Source organism: Pogona vitticeps, chromosome 5, assembly GCF_051106095.1.
Source record: "Pogona vitticeps strain Pit_001003342236 chromosome 5, PviZW2.1, whole genome shotgun sequence".
Classification (NCBI taxonomy): domain Eukaryota; kingdom Metazoa; phylum Chordata; class Lepidosauria; order Squamata; family Agamidae; genus Pogona; species Pogona vitticeps.
Genome location: NC_135787.1, coordinates 10063075 through 10076675, shown reverse-complemented (window position 1 = coordinate 10076675; position 13601 = coordinate 10063075). Strand labels below are relative to the sequence as shown.

Here is a 13601-nt window from a genome sequence, read left to right as displayed (position 1 = left end):
AATCTGTCAGGTTCAGAGAGGGGAGAAATGTGTTTCTTTGTTTTTAGATCGCCACACCCATAATCCCTCGGCTTTGGTTTTAAGATTCTGAAAACTATAGTCCAAACATATATCCAGATACCGCGCCACACACACAGTCTCTGGTTAAGATGATGAACATAATCTTGACACCTTGTGGTACACAGTTTCGATAGTTCAATTATACTCATTCAGAAAGTACCGTATTTTCCGTGTATAAGACGTCCCCATGTATAAGATGCCCCCCACTTTTCTAACCCCAAAGTAAGAAATCTAAGTGGGGCTTAGCAAATGTAGGGGGAAAGGGATCAAAGCCTTGCAGGATAGCTTTGATCCCTGCTTTCCCTTCCACTTGTTTTTGTTCTCTCCTCAGCTTACTTCTATGTAGTATAAGACGACCCTCAATTTTTATTCTAAAGATTTTAGACAAAGGTATAGTCTTATACACGGAAAAATACGGTACTTTCTTTTATATGTTCTCAGTATCTCATCTTTCCTCTATCTTGGATCAAGATAAGAGAGGCAAAAAAACCCAAACTCAAACAGACAGTAAATCCTATGGAATTCAAAGACAAGAACAGAGTTGCAATATACAACATTATAAACTGAAAAAGTTAAATTAAGGTGAAGATGGCCATCTCATACCACCTGCCCTTCTCTCTCTCTCTCTCATCATCATCCTCTGCCAAGGTCTTCTTCACTCTCTCTATACCCTCTCCTCCTCTTTCTTCTCTCAGTCCCCTCCTGGATCGGCCTTTGCCAAAACACATTCTAAATTCCTGGGATGTCAAGATCGTGGAAGGAAAGTGAGTTATGGTTTCTCAAGCCCCTGCAAATATCCTTGGATTACAAGAAGGAAATCTAACCAGAAAATTAATGTCTCTTCAGCAAAAGGCAATTTGAGTCTATTGTCAAGGCGTGTCAATTAGGGCCAACATGACTTTGGCACAAGACTTGGAAAACAACCGATGACAAATGGAATGAAAAATGAAAAGCTGACACAGCCAGACGTACCGACACACACATTCATGCACGCATTCATGTGCACTTCTTCATGTGGCTAATTGTACTATCATTAGATTGCTAAAACACAAGCAACTTGGGTGATAAATCAAAAGCAAGACATTAAGCAATGGGTCACATCTCTACTTTAGACAGAGCCTGGAAATGTAACTTATTTGTTTCTGGGAGTTGTAGTCCAAACAAGTAACATATCCAGGCTTCACCTCAGGGTGAGTACCCCTCTTCAGTTGCGCTCAGTTTCATAACAACAATTAGCACTCTGCTTTCCCCCTCATTCATTATTACCAAACTCCGTTTTTACATAATGACCCCAATCCAGTTGTCTCTGTGAAGAGTCAGTAGAGATCCTGCACAAGCAATTATGTCATCAGGGCTGTTTCGAGTCTGGATGTGGCCATTCTAAACAATGACGTTGTGTTGCCTCCAAACCAGTCACCAAAGTTACTCAGCCAACACACTCTTCTCCTCCCATTTTTTCCTAATTTATCAGCTGTAATAACTGTAGTATATACATTCTAGTGTCATGTCAACAACAAAAAACACAGTGTCACTCCTCACAACATTACCTATGCACTGAAGTGGTCCTGGGAAAAACCCTTCCCCACAGGAAGTCACACACCGGCCATTTTTCAAGAGTAGTGGATCTTGACACGAAGTACACGTATACCCATCACGACACGTAGAGCAGGTCTTCTCACAAGCTGCCCATGACAGGGAGAAAAGGACAGGGAGAAAAGAGGATGTTATCTTTCTACAAAATGGGGGACCTCAACCAGCAGCCTTGGAGCTAAAACTGCCCAATTTGGGCAGCACCCCACATTTCCCTTGCTTGCCACCGACTTGCAGTTGATCCACAGAGATCCAAAAACATCTTGCAGAATTCAGTCACGCTGGGAAAAGGCTACACCGGTATGTATTGGGGAGGCTGGAAAAGCTAAATATGGAATTACAGAAGGAGACTACAGAATCCTTAGAATCATGAAGCCAGCAAGGCCGCTATTATCCCTGTCTAAAAAGCCATCTCCTTGGCTTTTCATTCCATCAAACTTACCTCCAGCATTGGAAATATTAGATTTTGTGGACCACAGTCCCCAAAATTCCTCAGCCACTATGTTGGCTAGGATAACCTGGGAGCTGCATTCCAAAATATATAACAATACACTTCTTCCTATCTTACATCTTAGAAGAAAAAGCCTGGGTAAGAAAGTATGGCCTGCGGGCTGTGTGTAGTTTTCCTCTTTAATTAAAAAAATTAAGAGGAATATTGGTGGCGATGAGGAGGTGGGATGGTTTAGACCTCTGTTTTTTATTAAATAAATAAATTCATTTTCAGAAACAGGTTTTTCATGCTTGAGCACTCAGAAGCAATGGACCCCTGCACTCAACCAGAGAGCCAAGATACTGGATTTTTCCATGTATAAGATGATACTTTTTCTAAAATCATTACACTAAAAATTGAGGGGCATCTTATAAACAGAAGTAAGCTGAGAACACGAGAGAATAGAACGGCCTGTACTTTGCCTCTGTAAACAGTTTTCTTTCCGTCACGAGGCTTAGCTTCCTACACTCAGGAGACTTATGTAGCTTCCTCCAATCATGAGCCTTATGGAACTGATGTCAGCTGATGCTGAACAAAAAAAATACTTCACCCTCACAAGGGAAATGAGAAGCAAATGGTACCTAAGCAAAGCCCAGTTTCCTGATAGAATCCAAGTCCACAGCTGTCCACACAGCGCCCGTTCTGCAGCCACTTAGTTGTGTCCCGGCAAACATCACAGTGATCGAAAGATTGTGAGCATGTCAAGCAGTCCGAATGGCACTGGCCTGTTGCAAAGAACAGAAAACTCATTTTCAGCATGTGAGAGGATGGAATACCAATGCATCCATACGTATACATATCTATGCAGTAATAACTCGGTTTACAAAATCAATGCATCCTCCGGGACGTTATATCATGCAAACAATTCGTAAACCAGAACACGGATTGTCGTAGCAAGCGCTACAAACCTCCAGGCACAGGGAACGTTTCTTCACAAAGTGAAAGAAACAAACAAAAAAAGTAAACCAAGGCATTACAGTGGTGCCTCACATAACGAGCGCCCCATTTAATGACGAATCCGCATAGCGATGTGGATTTTGCGATTGCAAAAGCGATCGCATTGTGTTGTTTCCTACGAAGAATCTGGATAGTGACGTTAATCCTGGAATGGATTAGTGTCGCTATGCGGGGCACCACTGTATTTCGAACAGATTTCAGTTCATAAACCGGAAAATATGTAAACCAAGGTGTATGTAAACCGAGGTCCTACTGTACACCTTTATTCAAAGACAAGAAGCCAATCGTGATTTCCATCAGCAGGCGTTTCAATCCTGTGTTCCCTCTGGGATTCTTTCAACAGGTTTTTCAATGAGAAAGCTGATTGGGGCAGAGAGGTTTCTGTGGAAATACAGCACATAGAATGCCCCTGATACTTCTCCACAATGCCCAGCCATAGGGAGATGTCGGAACCATTCTAAGTAAAGATGGCAAGCTGGGGGTGAAGTCCTTTTGGTTCTCATTTAAATACAAACCAGCCTCATTCCTACTTTCTCTATTAGCATGTGGGCAAGACCACAACTACCCTTTCTCCTTCATGCTCCAAATTTTGCTATGGAGTCTTCCAGTCAAAAAATTCATAGGCAAACACGTCCAATAGACAAATTTGCACGCAACTGCACATACACCGAATTACCTGTGAGCTAAAGGGCATACACTGCAGAGAGGTACTGGCAGGAAACTAACAAGGCGGGTGAAAAGGCTTGCAAAATCAAATGCACATTTTCATGTACAGGAAAACACATTAAGAATTTCTATGCAGCAGATGCTATAGAAGTTATAACAGATTTATTTGTCCACCCTGGTCCAAGGTCACATTCTCAACTGACATGAGGTAAGCAGACCAGATAGTATTAGATTTAAAAAAATTGAATTTAAACTTCCATATCTATACCCCTCAAGGAGTGCTACTGAGTGTTCTGCCATTCTTGTTCATAAGTTGAGTCACACTTTCCCACTGGAGTGCATTGAAAACCATTTAATCCGTATCTGCTGTTTTCCATTTGTAGGTCGAGGTGCTGTTTGTAGGTAGAGGCATTAGGTCCCATAGGAACTAATGCAAAGCCGGTTAATCCGTACTCTACCACTAGGGGGCATTTTTTCTTCTTTTGACCTAAAATGAACTTAGGTCAAAAAAGGGGCAGGAAAGATTTTTTTTTCTTTTTTCAGTTTGTAAGTCAAGGCTCCATTCGCATGTCGAAATGACTTTTTGCGAATGGAGCCATTCGTAACTCGAATTGTTCGCAAGTAGGGACGAGCGCAAGTCAAGGTACCACTGTACATTTCTAAACACAAGAGTATTGGAGTGAAGCGGGTTCAAAATCCAAAGTGATCAACACAAGCTTAATGATCGTGCAGGCACCTACCCGGCTGGCATTGAGGGCAGCATTCTCCTGGTACGGCGACAGCCACGCTGCCCGCGGGGCAAGTTGGACAAGAGGAAGAGAAGCAGAGCACTTCAGAGTCCCAGCACTCGCATTCACGGCATGGACCTTCCTTCCACTTTTCACCGCTCTGTAGGGGAAGCAACATTTGAGGCTGCGAAACACAGCATCTTTCCAATACCGTTTATGTATGATGTTTCCAGTCTGCGTACCCTTTAAGGAGCTCAAGCCAGCCGTCCTGGTTAATTTCCCTGTAATTTACCCCCACAGCAATCTTGAGAGACAGTCTAATGTGAGATTAAACCCTAATAAAGAGTTCAAATAACCAACGTAATGAAGGAAACCACGCACAGGTTTTTTTAACTGTCCTTCCGAATTGAGGCTTAGAAAAGTTACCTTTTTTTGCAACTCTCAGAAATCCCCAAGCATTATAGCCACTGGCGGGGAGATTCCGGGAGCTTAGATTCCAAACAGTAACTTTTCCTAGTGCTGGCTAAAACATATGTAGAGTTTCAGGGCCCCACCCAGCAGAAGTGCAGGACGACCCCCCCCCCAAACTGGCTTACCACGTTTTGAAGGAGGTAAAACAACATACATCATCCAGAAGGTTACAGTTGCATTTAAATTAGATTAAAGAAATTTGAGTTTAAACTTCCGTATCTGTACCCCTCAAGGAGTGCTACTGAGTGTTCTGCCATTCTTGCCCAAGGTGACATCAGCAACTCTCCCACTGGCCAGAAATGGGAAAACACCTCTTTTCTGGACTACAAAGTCCAGAATGCTGGGAACTGGTTGGGGTACTCTGCGAGCTGTAGCTTGCCCCCATCTCACCCCTATCTTTGCCACTGTCTGCTACAAGGTCTGACCCTGGAAATAATTACATAGAAATAATAAAAAAGTGAAGTTGGAAGGGGTCTACAAGGCTATCAAGTCCACACACACCCCTACTCAAGGCAGGAATACAATCAAAGCATAGCTGCCAGGTGATTATCTAAGTTTTTCTTCAATGCCTCCAGTGTGGGAGCACTCACCAACGCCCAAGGTAACTGCTTCCACTGTCGTACTGCTCTAACAGTTAGGAAGTTTTCCCTGATATTCAACTGAAATCTGGCTTCTTGTAAATTCATCCCATTGTTGCATGTCCTGCACTCTGAGATGACTGAGGACAGATCTTGCCCCTCCTCTGTATGACAGCCTTTCAAATATTTGAAAAGTCCTATAATATCACCCTTCAGCCTTCTTTTCTCAAGACTAAACATGCACAATTCTTTCAGCCTTTCCTCATAAGGCTTGGTTTCCAGCCCCCTGATCATCCTTGTCACCCTCCTCTGAACTTGTTCCAATTTGTCGGCATCCTTCTTGAAGTGTGATGTCCAGAACTGGACACAATACTCAAGGTGAGGCCTAATCAGTGCTGAATAGAGGGGGGCTAGCACCTTGCGGGACTTGGACACTATACTTCTATTCATGCAGCCTAAAACAGCATTTGCCTTTTTTGTAGCCACATCACCCTGTTGGTTCATATTTAGCTTGTGATCTACGATAATTCCAAGATCCTTCTCGCTTGTAGTTTTGCTGAGCCAGGTATCCCCCATCTGTGTGATTGGTTTCTTTTTCTGAGGTGCAGGACTTTGAACTTATCCTTCTTGAATTTCTCTCCCAAGGGATCACTGTTGAATTTCATTCTGTTGCTTTCGGCCCAGTGCTCCATCCTACCAAGATCATTTTGAATTTGGTTTCTGTCTTCTAGGGTATTAGCTATTCCGCCCAATTTGGTATCATCTGCAAATTTGACAAGCGTTCCCTGCACTCCCTCATCCAAGTCATTAATAAAAATACTGAAGAGCACATATATTCTTAAATTAGAGAATTCCTGTCGAAGGAGCAGATTTTCACATGCAATAAAAGTTCTCATATGAATTTGCAAATGCTCAGATATAAATACAGCCTTATGGGAAAACACCTGCCAAGCCCACTTTGACAAACAGCTAAATTGGCCTCACTCTGTAATCTTCAAAACGTTGGGCCCGCCTGCAAACAGTTTGATGCTGGCTTGGATGTTACAGTTCAGACAAAATTGATCTTTTCCCCCCTTGCTTGCTATCGATTACACTGTTAGGAGCCATTCAGTTGTACAAATGTAGCGGTCCACGCCATCATTCATTCGCTAAAATAAGGAAAGCCCTCCAAATTATAATAGAACAGGAAACATTCAGGAGAAAGGGGGCCATAAAAATTATTGAATGATGCAATCTCATTTCAATAAAGCCAGCAACCAAAAGAAAATGTTTCCAGACAATTTCTCAGCACTCCAGATGTGCCTTTCAGATGCATTCTTGTCTGTTCAACCTCCTTTCTCTCTCTAGCTGATATATTTCATGTCAACAGACTGTGGGTCAGGAGAACCTCCCTTTGGGCTCAGATCTAGCCATTTTATTGGTAAACGTTCTTGAGAAAGTAATTGTCTTCGTTCTTGAGAGTGGAACTGCTACCTTTTATTTAGTCAATTATTTATTTTGCAGTGAGGAAAGAGAAAACACTTAATGGCTGAAATCCTGTTACACAGTTAAGCAAATGGTGCACCCTTTAGAAGCAAATTACCTTAAATTAAGAAATCTCTTAATTTACGAGATGGATGGACAGTGTCATCGAAGCGACCAACATGAATTTGACCCAACTCCGGGATGCAGTGGAGGACAGGAGGGCCTGGCATGCTCTGGTCCATGGGGTCACGAAGAGTCAGTCACAACAACTAAACAACAACAAAGAAATCTCTGTAGACCTTACCAGTTGCATGCCAAGTTATGAAACTCAGTATACAACAGATAATGTCTATGGGGATTTCTTAACTTAGGGCAATTCACTTCCAAAGGTTATGCCACTTGCTGACAGTTCTGCCTCACTGTCCTCCATGCATGGACCACTGATGCAGGAAAGCAGATATATGCATGTAGGTTCCCTCTGCGACTGAGTTCCTTTACTGCACATGTTTCTAAAACCTGGATGAAGACTACACAGGGTAGCACACACTCCATGTTATCTGGAAGTTGAGTCATGGAAACTGGACTTCTTTCTTATTAGGATGAAACATTTTGCTACACATCCAAGTAGCTTCTTCTGCTTGGAATCTTCACATGGAGATACACCCTCCATGCTTTGGGGATGCGAACCTCACATCTGGAAGGAGTTGGGTATGAGCTGTTAAGAAACAAATGGACTGGGTACAGTGAGCAAGGCTGTGCTCCACAGGATTGGGAAATGCAGGTGAGAAACCTGCACACGGCTACTGTCCATTTTTGATGGTGCCACATCCAAAGGAAATTAAGCTGGAGTGTATGACACCTGGGGTTTCTCACATCTGGGGAAGTAGTATCAGAGTTTGGGAATGTGTTGGGTTTTTTTTTAACTACGAATCACAGAATCCCCCAGGCTGCCCTTGGAAAAATAACTTCTCCATGTTGTGAATAATATAATAATCATGTGCCAACAGGTCAATTCTGACTTAGGACGATCCTATTTGGGGACTTCCAGGTGTAGAACGCACCAAAGTGTTTTGCCATTCAAGGCTTCTGGAGGTGCCCTGGGATGGTGCAGCTTGCCCAAACCCACACAGGCTGGCTCTTCTACTTGGAGGTCCAGTGGGGAATCAAACTCCCAACCTCTGGTTCCACAGCCAGATACCTAAACCACTGAGCAATCCAGCCAGTTCATGCTTTGAATAAAGTGAGCACATAATAATAAAAGGAAGGAAGGCCAGCATGCCCATGGTTACAGAAGCCTACCCATAATTTCAGAATTAAACCGTGGGCAGCCCTGTTGCATGTCCCACCACTCTGAGACGGTAAGTCAACGAGTACATGAGAGCAAGCTCATTTGGAGAACTACCAATGGAAGCCAGGCTGGCTGAATCTCTGTAGAGCTGCCATGGGCATATAAGACTAAATTGGCTAAAATGTTGTTGTAAGGTAATGGTTCCCCTTGACGTTTATTCCAGTCGTGTCCGACTCTAGGGGGCAGTGCTCATCCCTGTCTCCAAGCCATAGAGCCAGCGTTTGTCCGAAGACAGTTTCCGTGGTCACGTGGCCAGAGCAACCAGACACGGAACGCCATGACCTTCCCACCGAGGTGGTACCTATTTATCCACTCGCATTTTTACATGCTTTCGAACTGCTAGGTTGGTAGGAGCTGGGACAAGGGATGGGAGTTCACTCTGTTGTGTGGATTTGATCTTACGACGGCTGGTCTTCTGACCTTGCAGCACAGAGGCTTCTGCAGTTTAACCCACAGTGCCACCACGTCCCTAAAATGCTGTTGTGGAGTTCTGAAAATCTCATAACTTTTAAACACTCATTGCCACAACTTAAAAATCCCCATATACATTATTTGTGGTATGCGGAATTGGGCACTCGACACATAACAAAATTCTGCGAAGGTTTCTTAACTTACAGCAATTCCCATCTAAATGTTCCACCTTTTGTGTAACTCCACAACAGGATTTCAGCTACTGTTTCGTAGGGCATTGGGTAAGTAAAAGTGGTTGCCAGCAGGCTTTAAGAACTGCTGGTCTGTTTTCAAAGAGTGTCGATTTTGAACACTAGATTTTAAATCGTGTTTTATTCCTTTTTAAAAGAAGGTGTTCATCTCTGGGGCTTGTGCAGCCCTTAAGAGCCCTCCATGAGAAACAACAGATACTCATACAGCTACTAGTAGTAGTAGTAATAGTATCCTGGGAGCCGTAATTTGAAAAAGTTATTTTCCCCCCAAGCTGTGCTTGAGATTCTATCCTAGAAACTCTTCTTGAGCTGAATCTCTTTACCCACCCAGAATGTTCTCCGTGCTCCGCATTATCAAGCCACTTACATCTTTGGTATGTTCTTTGTAAACACAGGGCCCACCTCTTGAAAGGCATTCAGGGCAGCACTTGCCTTCTAAATGAATCAATTCTTCACCCTGTGGAAAAAGAGTCAGCCACAGTGAGATAGCCAGAATTAGCATTATTGTAAATGATACTGGCAGAAGAAGACAGTGGGAAGCGAGCCATGTTTTACCGGAATGCACTCTTCAGGATCTTATTTCCTTTTTATCGTTCTTACAGCCCATTCCAACGTCCTCAGTCCTCTTCCAAAAGATATGTTTGTTTAAGGTACCTTTGTGGCTGCAAAACGATCAAACAGGAGCCTCACTTGAAATGCTGTAAAGCTGAAACTAGGTTGGCTTTGGACAGGGGCCGAGGAATTCACTTAGTCCTGCTAATGACCAGTTCACTTGATCACCATATAGCACAGTGGTTCTCAACCTAGAGAACTCATATCACCCATGGGACTAGAGAAGAAATCTCGCTGGAGTTCAGGATCTCCACAACAATCATTATAAACTCATTCTCAGTTAACCAGTCCTAATGGCCAAGGATTAACTATGTATAACTTTATTCATGTATTTATTCAAAATATGTTTACCCAGTAGGCATCCTTCAGTCTCAAGAGACTATGGTAACATGCTCTGTATGGAGGTCATGGAATAGCATCCAGTGTGGCTGAGAAGGACAATTCGAGAGTGACGATCCCTTCCACACTGAAGATCAATACAATCTGTTCACTGTCCAGCTCCCTGATTTTGCTGCTTTCAGGACTGCCTCTTTGCCTCGGCCTGCTGGACAAGGGTCTCTTCAAATTGGGAGAGGCCGTGACGCACCACCTGCCTCCAGGCTGAATGCTCAGAGGTCAAGGTTTCCTAGCTGTTGTAGTCCATTCCTAAGGCCTTCAGATCCCGCTTGCAGATATCCTTGTATGGCAGCTGTGGTCTCCCTCTAGGGTGATTTCCCTGCACTAATTCTACATACAGGAGATCTTTTGGAATCCGACTATCAGTCATTCTCACGACATGCCCAAGCCAATGTAGACATCGCTGTTCCAGTTTATCCCACCCTTCTCCTTAAAAAGGACCCCAGGCAGCTTACATCATAAAAAGAAGGTATTTAAAGCATACAACACTGAGTATATGAATACTAAAAAGGATCAAACAAAAACCGTTTCCCCGAAAATAAGTCCTAACCTGAAAATAAGCCCTAGCATAATTTTTTAGGATGCTCATAATATAAGCCCTACCCCGAAAATAAGCCCCAGTTAAGTGAAATCCTGCCCTCCACCCTTGTGCAGCAACCAAAAGAAGATGACATGACAGCATTTGAATAAATGTAGACTGTTGTACATGAAAAAATAAAACATCCCTAGAAAATAAGCCCTAATGCATTTTTGGAGCAAAAATTAATATAAGACCCTGTCTTATTTTCAGGGAAACACGGTACTAAACTAAAATACAAAAAACAAAATCATAACACATTCAGAGCAGTAAGGTACAACAATCCATTTTAAAACTATACTCAGGCACCTAGCCACGAAGGGAAAGTTTGGGTGAAGAATGCCTGCTTGCAGAAGGACAGCGAAGACCGGGCCAGTCTGGCCTCATTGTGGGAGGGAGTTCCATAACTTGGGAGCAGCCACAGAGAAGGTCCTCTCCCGGGTCCCCACCAAGCACATCTGTGAAGGTTGTGGAATGGATAAAAGTTTGTCCTGATTATCTTAACACTCAAGCAGGCTCATAAAGGCAGATACGGTCACTTTAATAGGTGGCTATTTTATTTCTCTCAATCCCCCATTTTTTTCTATCCACCAGAAAACATCATAGATATTGTCAGGGCTTATCGAGTGCGCTTTTTGCCCTTTCCGCTTTTCAACAGTTATATTCATACTCAACAGTATTTCTACTCTTTTCAAACACTAATGGGATAATTACTGTTTGTTTTTTTGTTTGTCTTTAGTCCCAACAACACTCTTGGAATTTCCATGTCCTTAAAATGTATTTTAAATGATACGTAGGGTAACAGCCTACAATAGCCTGTCTCAGAAAAAGCAGATTTTGATCATGGCAAGACTTGTTTGATAAAATGAGCTGCAAGACAAAAAATATGAAATGCTGAGAACCAAAGGTTATCACATCTTATCAGCACAACTTTCCTCTAAAGAAAGCTCAGGTTGCCGGATGTAGCAACTAATTATTTTTTCCCTCACAACCCACCCCTGCAAAGTAGGTTGGACTGACAATGAAAAAGAAGTACTCATGATTACCCAGATCTCCAGAGATGCAGTTGTGTCGGAGCACAGTCCTAATTAGCCAACCCCCTCTGTGCCAAGGCATGTTGAAAATTAGCAAGGACTATCTTGGGGCTGAAGAGGCAGTGAAGTGGATAAACCATCAAACTAGGACTTACGGAGCCTAGGAACAAATCCCATTTGGCCATGGAAACACAACGGGGTGTGGCAATGTTAAAACCATTCTTGAACCACCTCACCTCAGACACCCTACTACAGTCAGCATAAGTCAAAATCGACTTGATGGCACAAAACACACAACCTTGGGGCCGGCACAATTTTGTGTCACCATTGTGACTATTTTCTTGGACTGGTTTGGATACAACTGGAAAATTAGTTGCAGACCACAGAGGTTTATACTGCATCAAGCCTGTTAGTTTTTAAGAAAGGCACAAGGCTCTTTGGGTTCCCTCGTGTTGATTCTGTTGACTTTGGGTGGAGCAAAACATTCTGCCAGCATTTCTCTCTGTTTTATCTCCACCTGACTTCTATTACGCAGGTGATGACAGAACATACTCATCAATGACAATGGAGTTTCCAACGGAGTTCTCCATTAATGTTGTTCCACAATAGATAATCAAATAGGATACTACCCTTTGTGGTTCCGTTAGTTTTGCTTCATGATTACTCAGTGAGCTTCATGAGGAAACACGGTCTCGTGAGAAGTCCAATACACAAAAACCTTTCCCTCTGCACATGTATTAAACTACCTTTCCACTGTCCTCAACCAGCAAGTTGGAAGAATATTATCCACAGCATTGGAGGTCAGCTATGAACACAAGTATTATAAAACAAGAAACAGCCCTTGTCACAGCCCACATGGTAAACATTCCAGACTTCTGCTCTTACCTATACACAAGCATGCACAAGTACACACTAGGTTTAGAAGAGTAAGGCAACCATGTTTGGGACAAGGATCTCTGTGCCAAAAATGTTCTCATGTCTGCCAAGATTCAGGGCTGGTGAGGACCCTGGAAGATATATGTCTCAGTTTTCACTGCCGAGCTTAACAATGGGTCAGGGCAGGGGCAACGAGACAGCTGGAAAGAAATTCATGTCAGTTGTGTACTTAATGCTTCTCAAGCCATGCTATTTGCAAGATAACATTATGCCCCCAAAAAAGCAGAGTGGGGGAAAGCATTTGTTCCAGTCCTTTTTGGGACACAACCATTTTTAACTGTACATGCTACAGACTCTTACGAATACTAGACGAACTGAGAAAAATGAAGTTTGATATTGCAGTTCTCAGAATTCCTCAGCTGGGGAGCTCTGGCTGGCAACGAAATGAAGAATAATGCCAGCACTAAAGTCCATGGGCACAATTTTCAGCAGCAAATTGCCCCAGTTAAGAAGTTGGCGTTTGCATTCACTGTCACATGCCAAGTTACGCAGTTGGTGCACAACACCAAATGCAAACGCCGACTACTTAACTAGCAGTGACTCACTATTGCAATATACAGAGATCTACTTAAGTCAGTGGATAGTAAGTAACAGGATCCTAAACTCTGTGAATTGTTGTCCAAAAATTAAATGTTTGCTTACTCTTGTTTCAAAGCCTCCCAAATTAGTGGCCGTCACCCCGCCTTCTGGAAGCAAATTCCATAATTTAACGGTGCATTGTGTGAAAAAATGCTTACTCTTATCTAAGCCATTTTATTTTATTTTATTTTATTAATTTATTAATTATGCCACCCATTTAGCCAAGCTACTCTACACTGGATCTGCTTTCATTCCTCTTTAGTAAGTGGCCTTTGGTTGTAATATTATCAGTTGGGGAAACCCTCTTCTGTATCTACGTTCTCCGCACCAGCCATAATTTTATGCACTTCTTCCTGACAATTTATATGTGCAGATACAAAGATATACATTATTAGCATTGTTTAAATAAAAATGCAATTACCAGAGCAGTCAAGGCAGAGACCACATGACTTA

At 42.8% G+C, this 13601-nt stretch overlaps 1 protein-coding gene across 2 annotated transcripts in view; it reads right to left on the bottom strand.

The window, feature by feature from the left end:
- The window catches only part of FRAS1 (Fraser extracellular matrix complex subunit 1), a 299294-nt gene that overhangs the window by 158635 nt on the left and 127058 nt on the right, over positions 1-13601 (bottom strand). For both annotated transcript variants that reach the window (XM_078394487.1, XM_078394488.1), the window contains 4 exons: positions 9382-9471; positions 4504-4651; positions 2722-2865; positions 1608-1742 (listed from right to left, as the gene is read on the bottom strand). In XM_078394487.1, coding sequence (XP_078250613.1) covers positions 1608-1742; positions 2722-2865; positions 4504-4651; positions 9382-9471 — 517 coding nt within the window. The remainder of the gene's footprint in view (positions 1-1607; positions 1743-2721; positions 2866-4503; positions 4652-9381; positions 9472-13601) is intronic.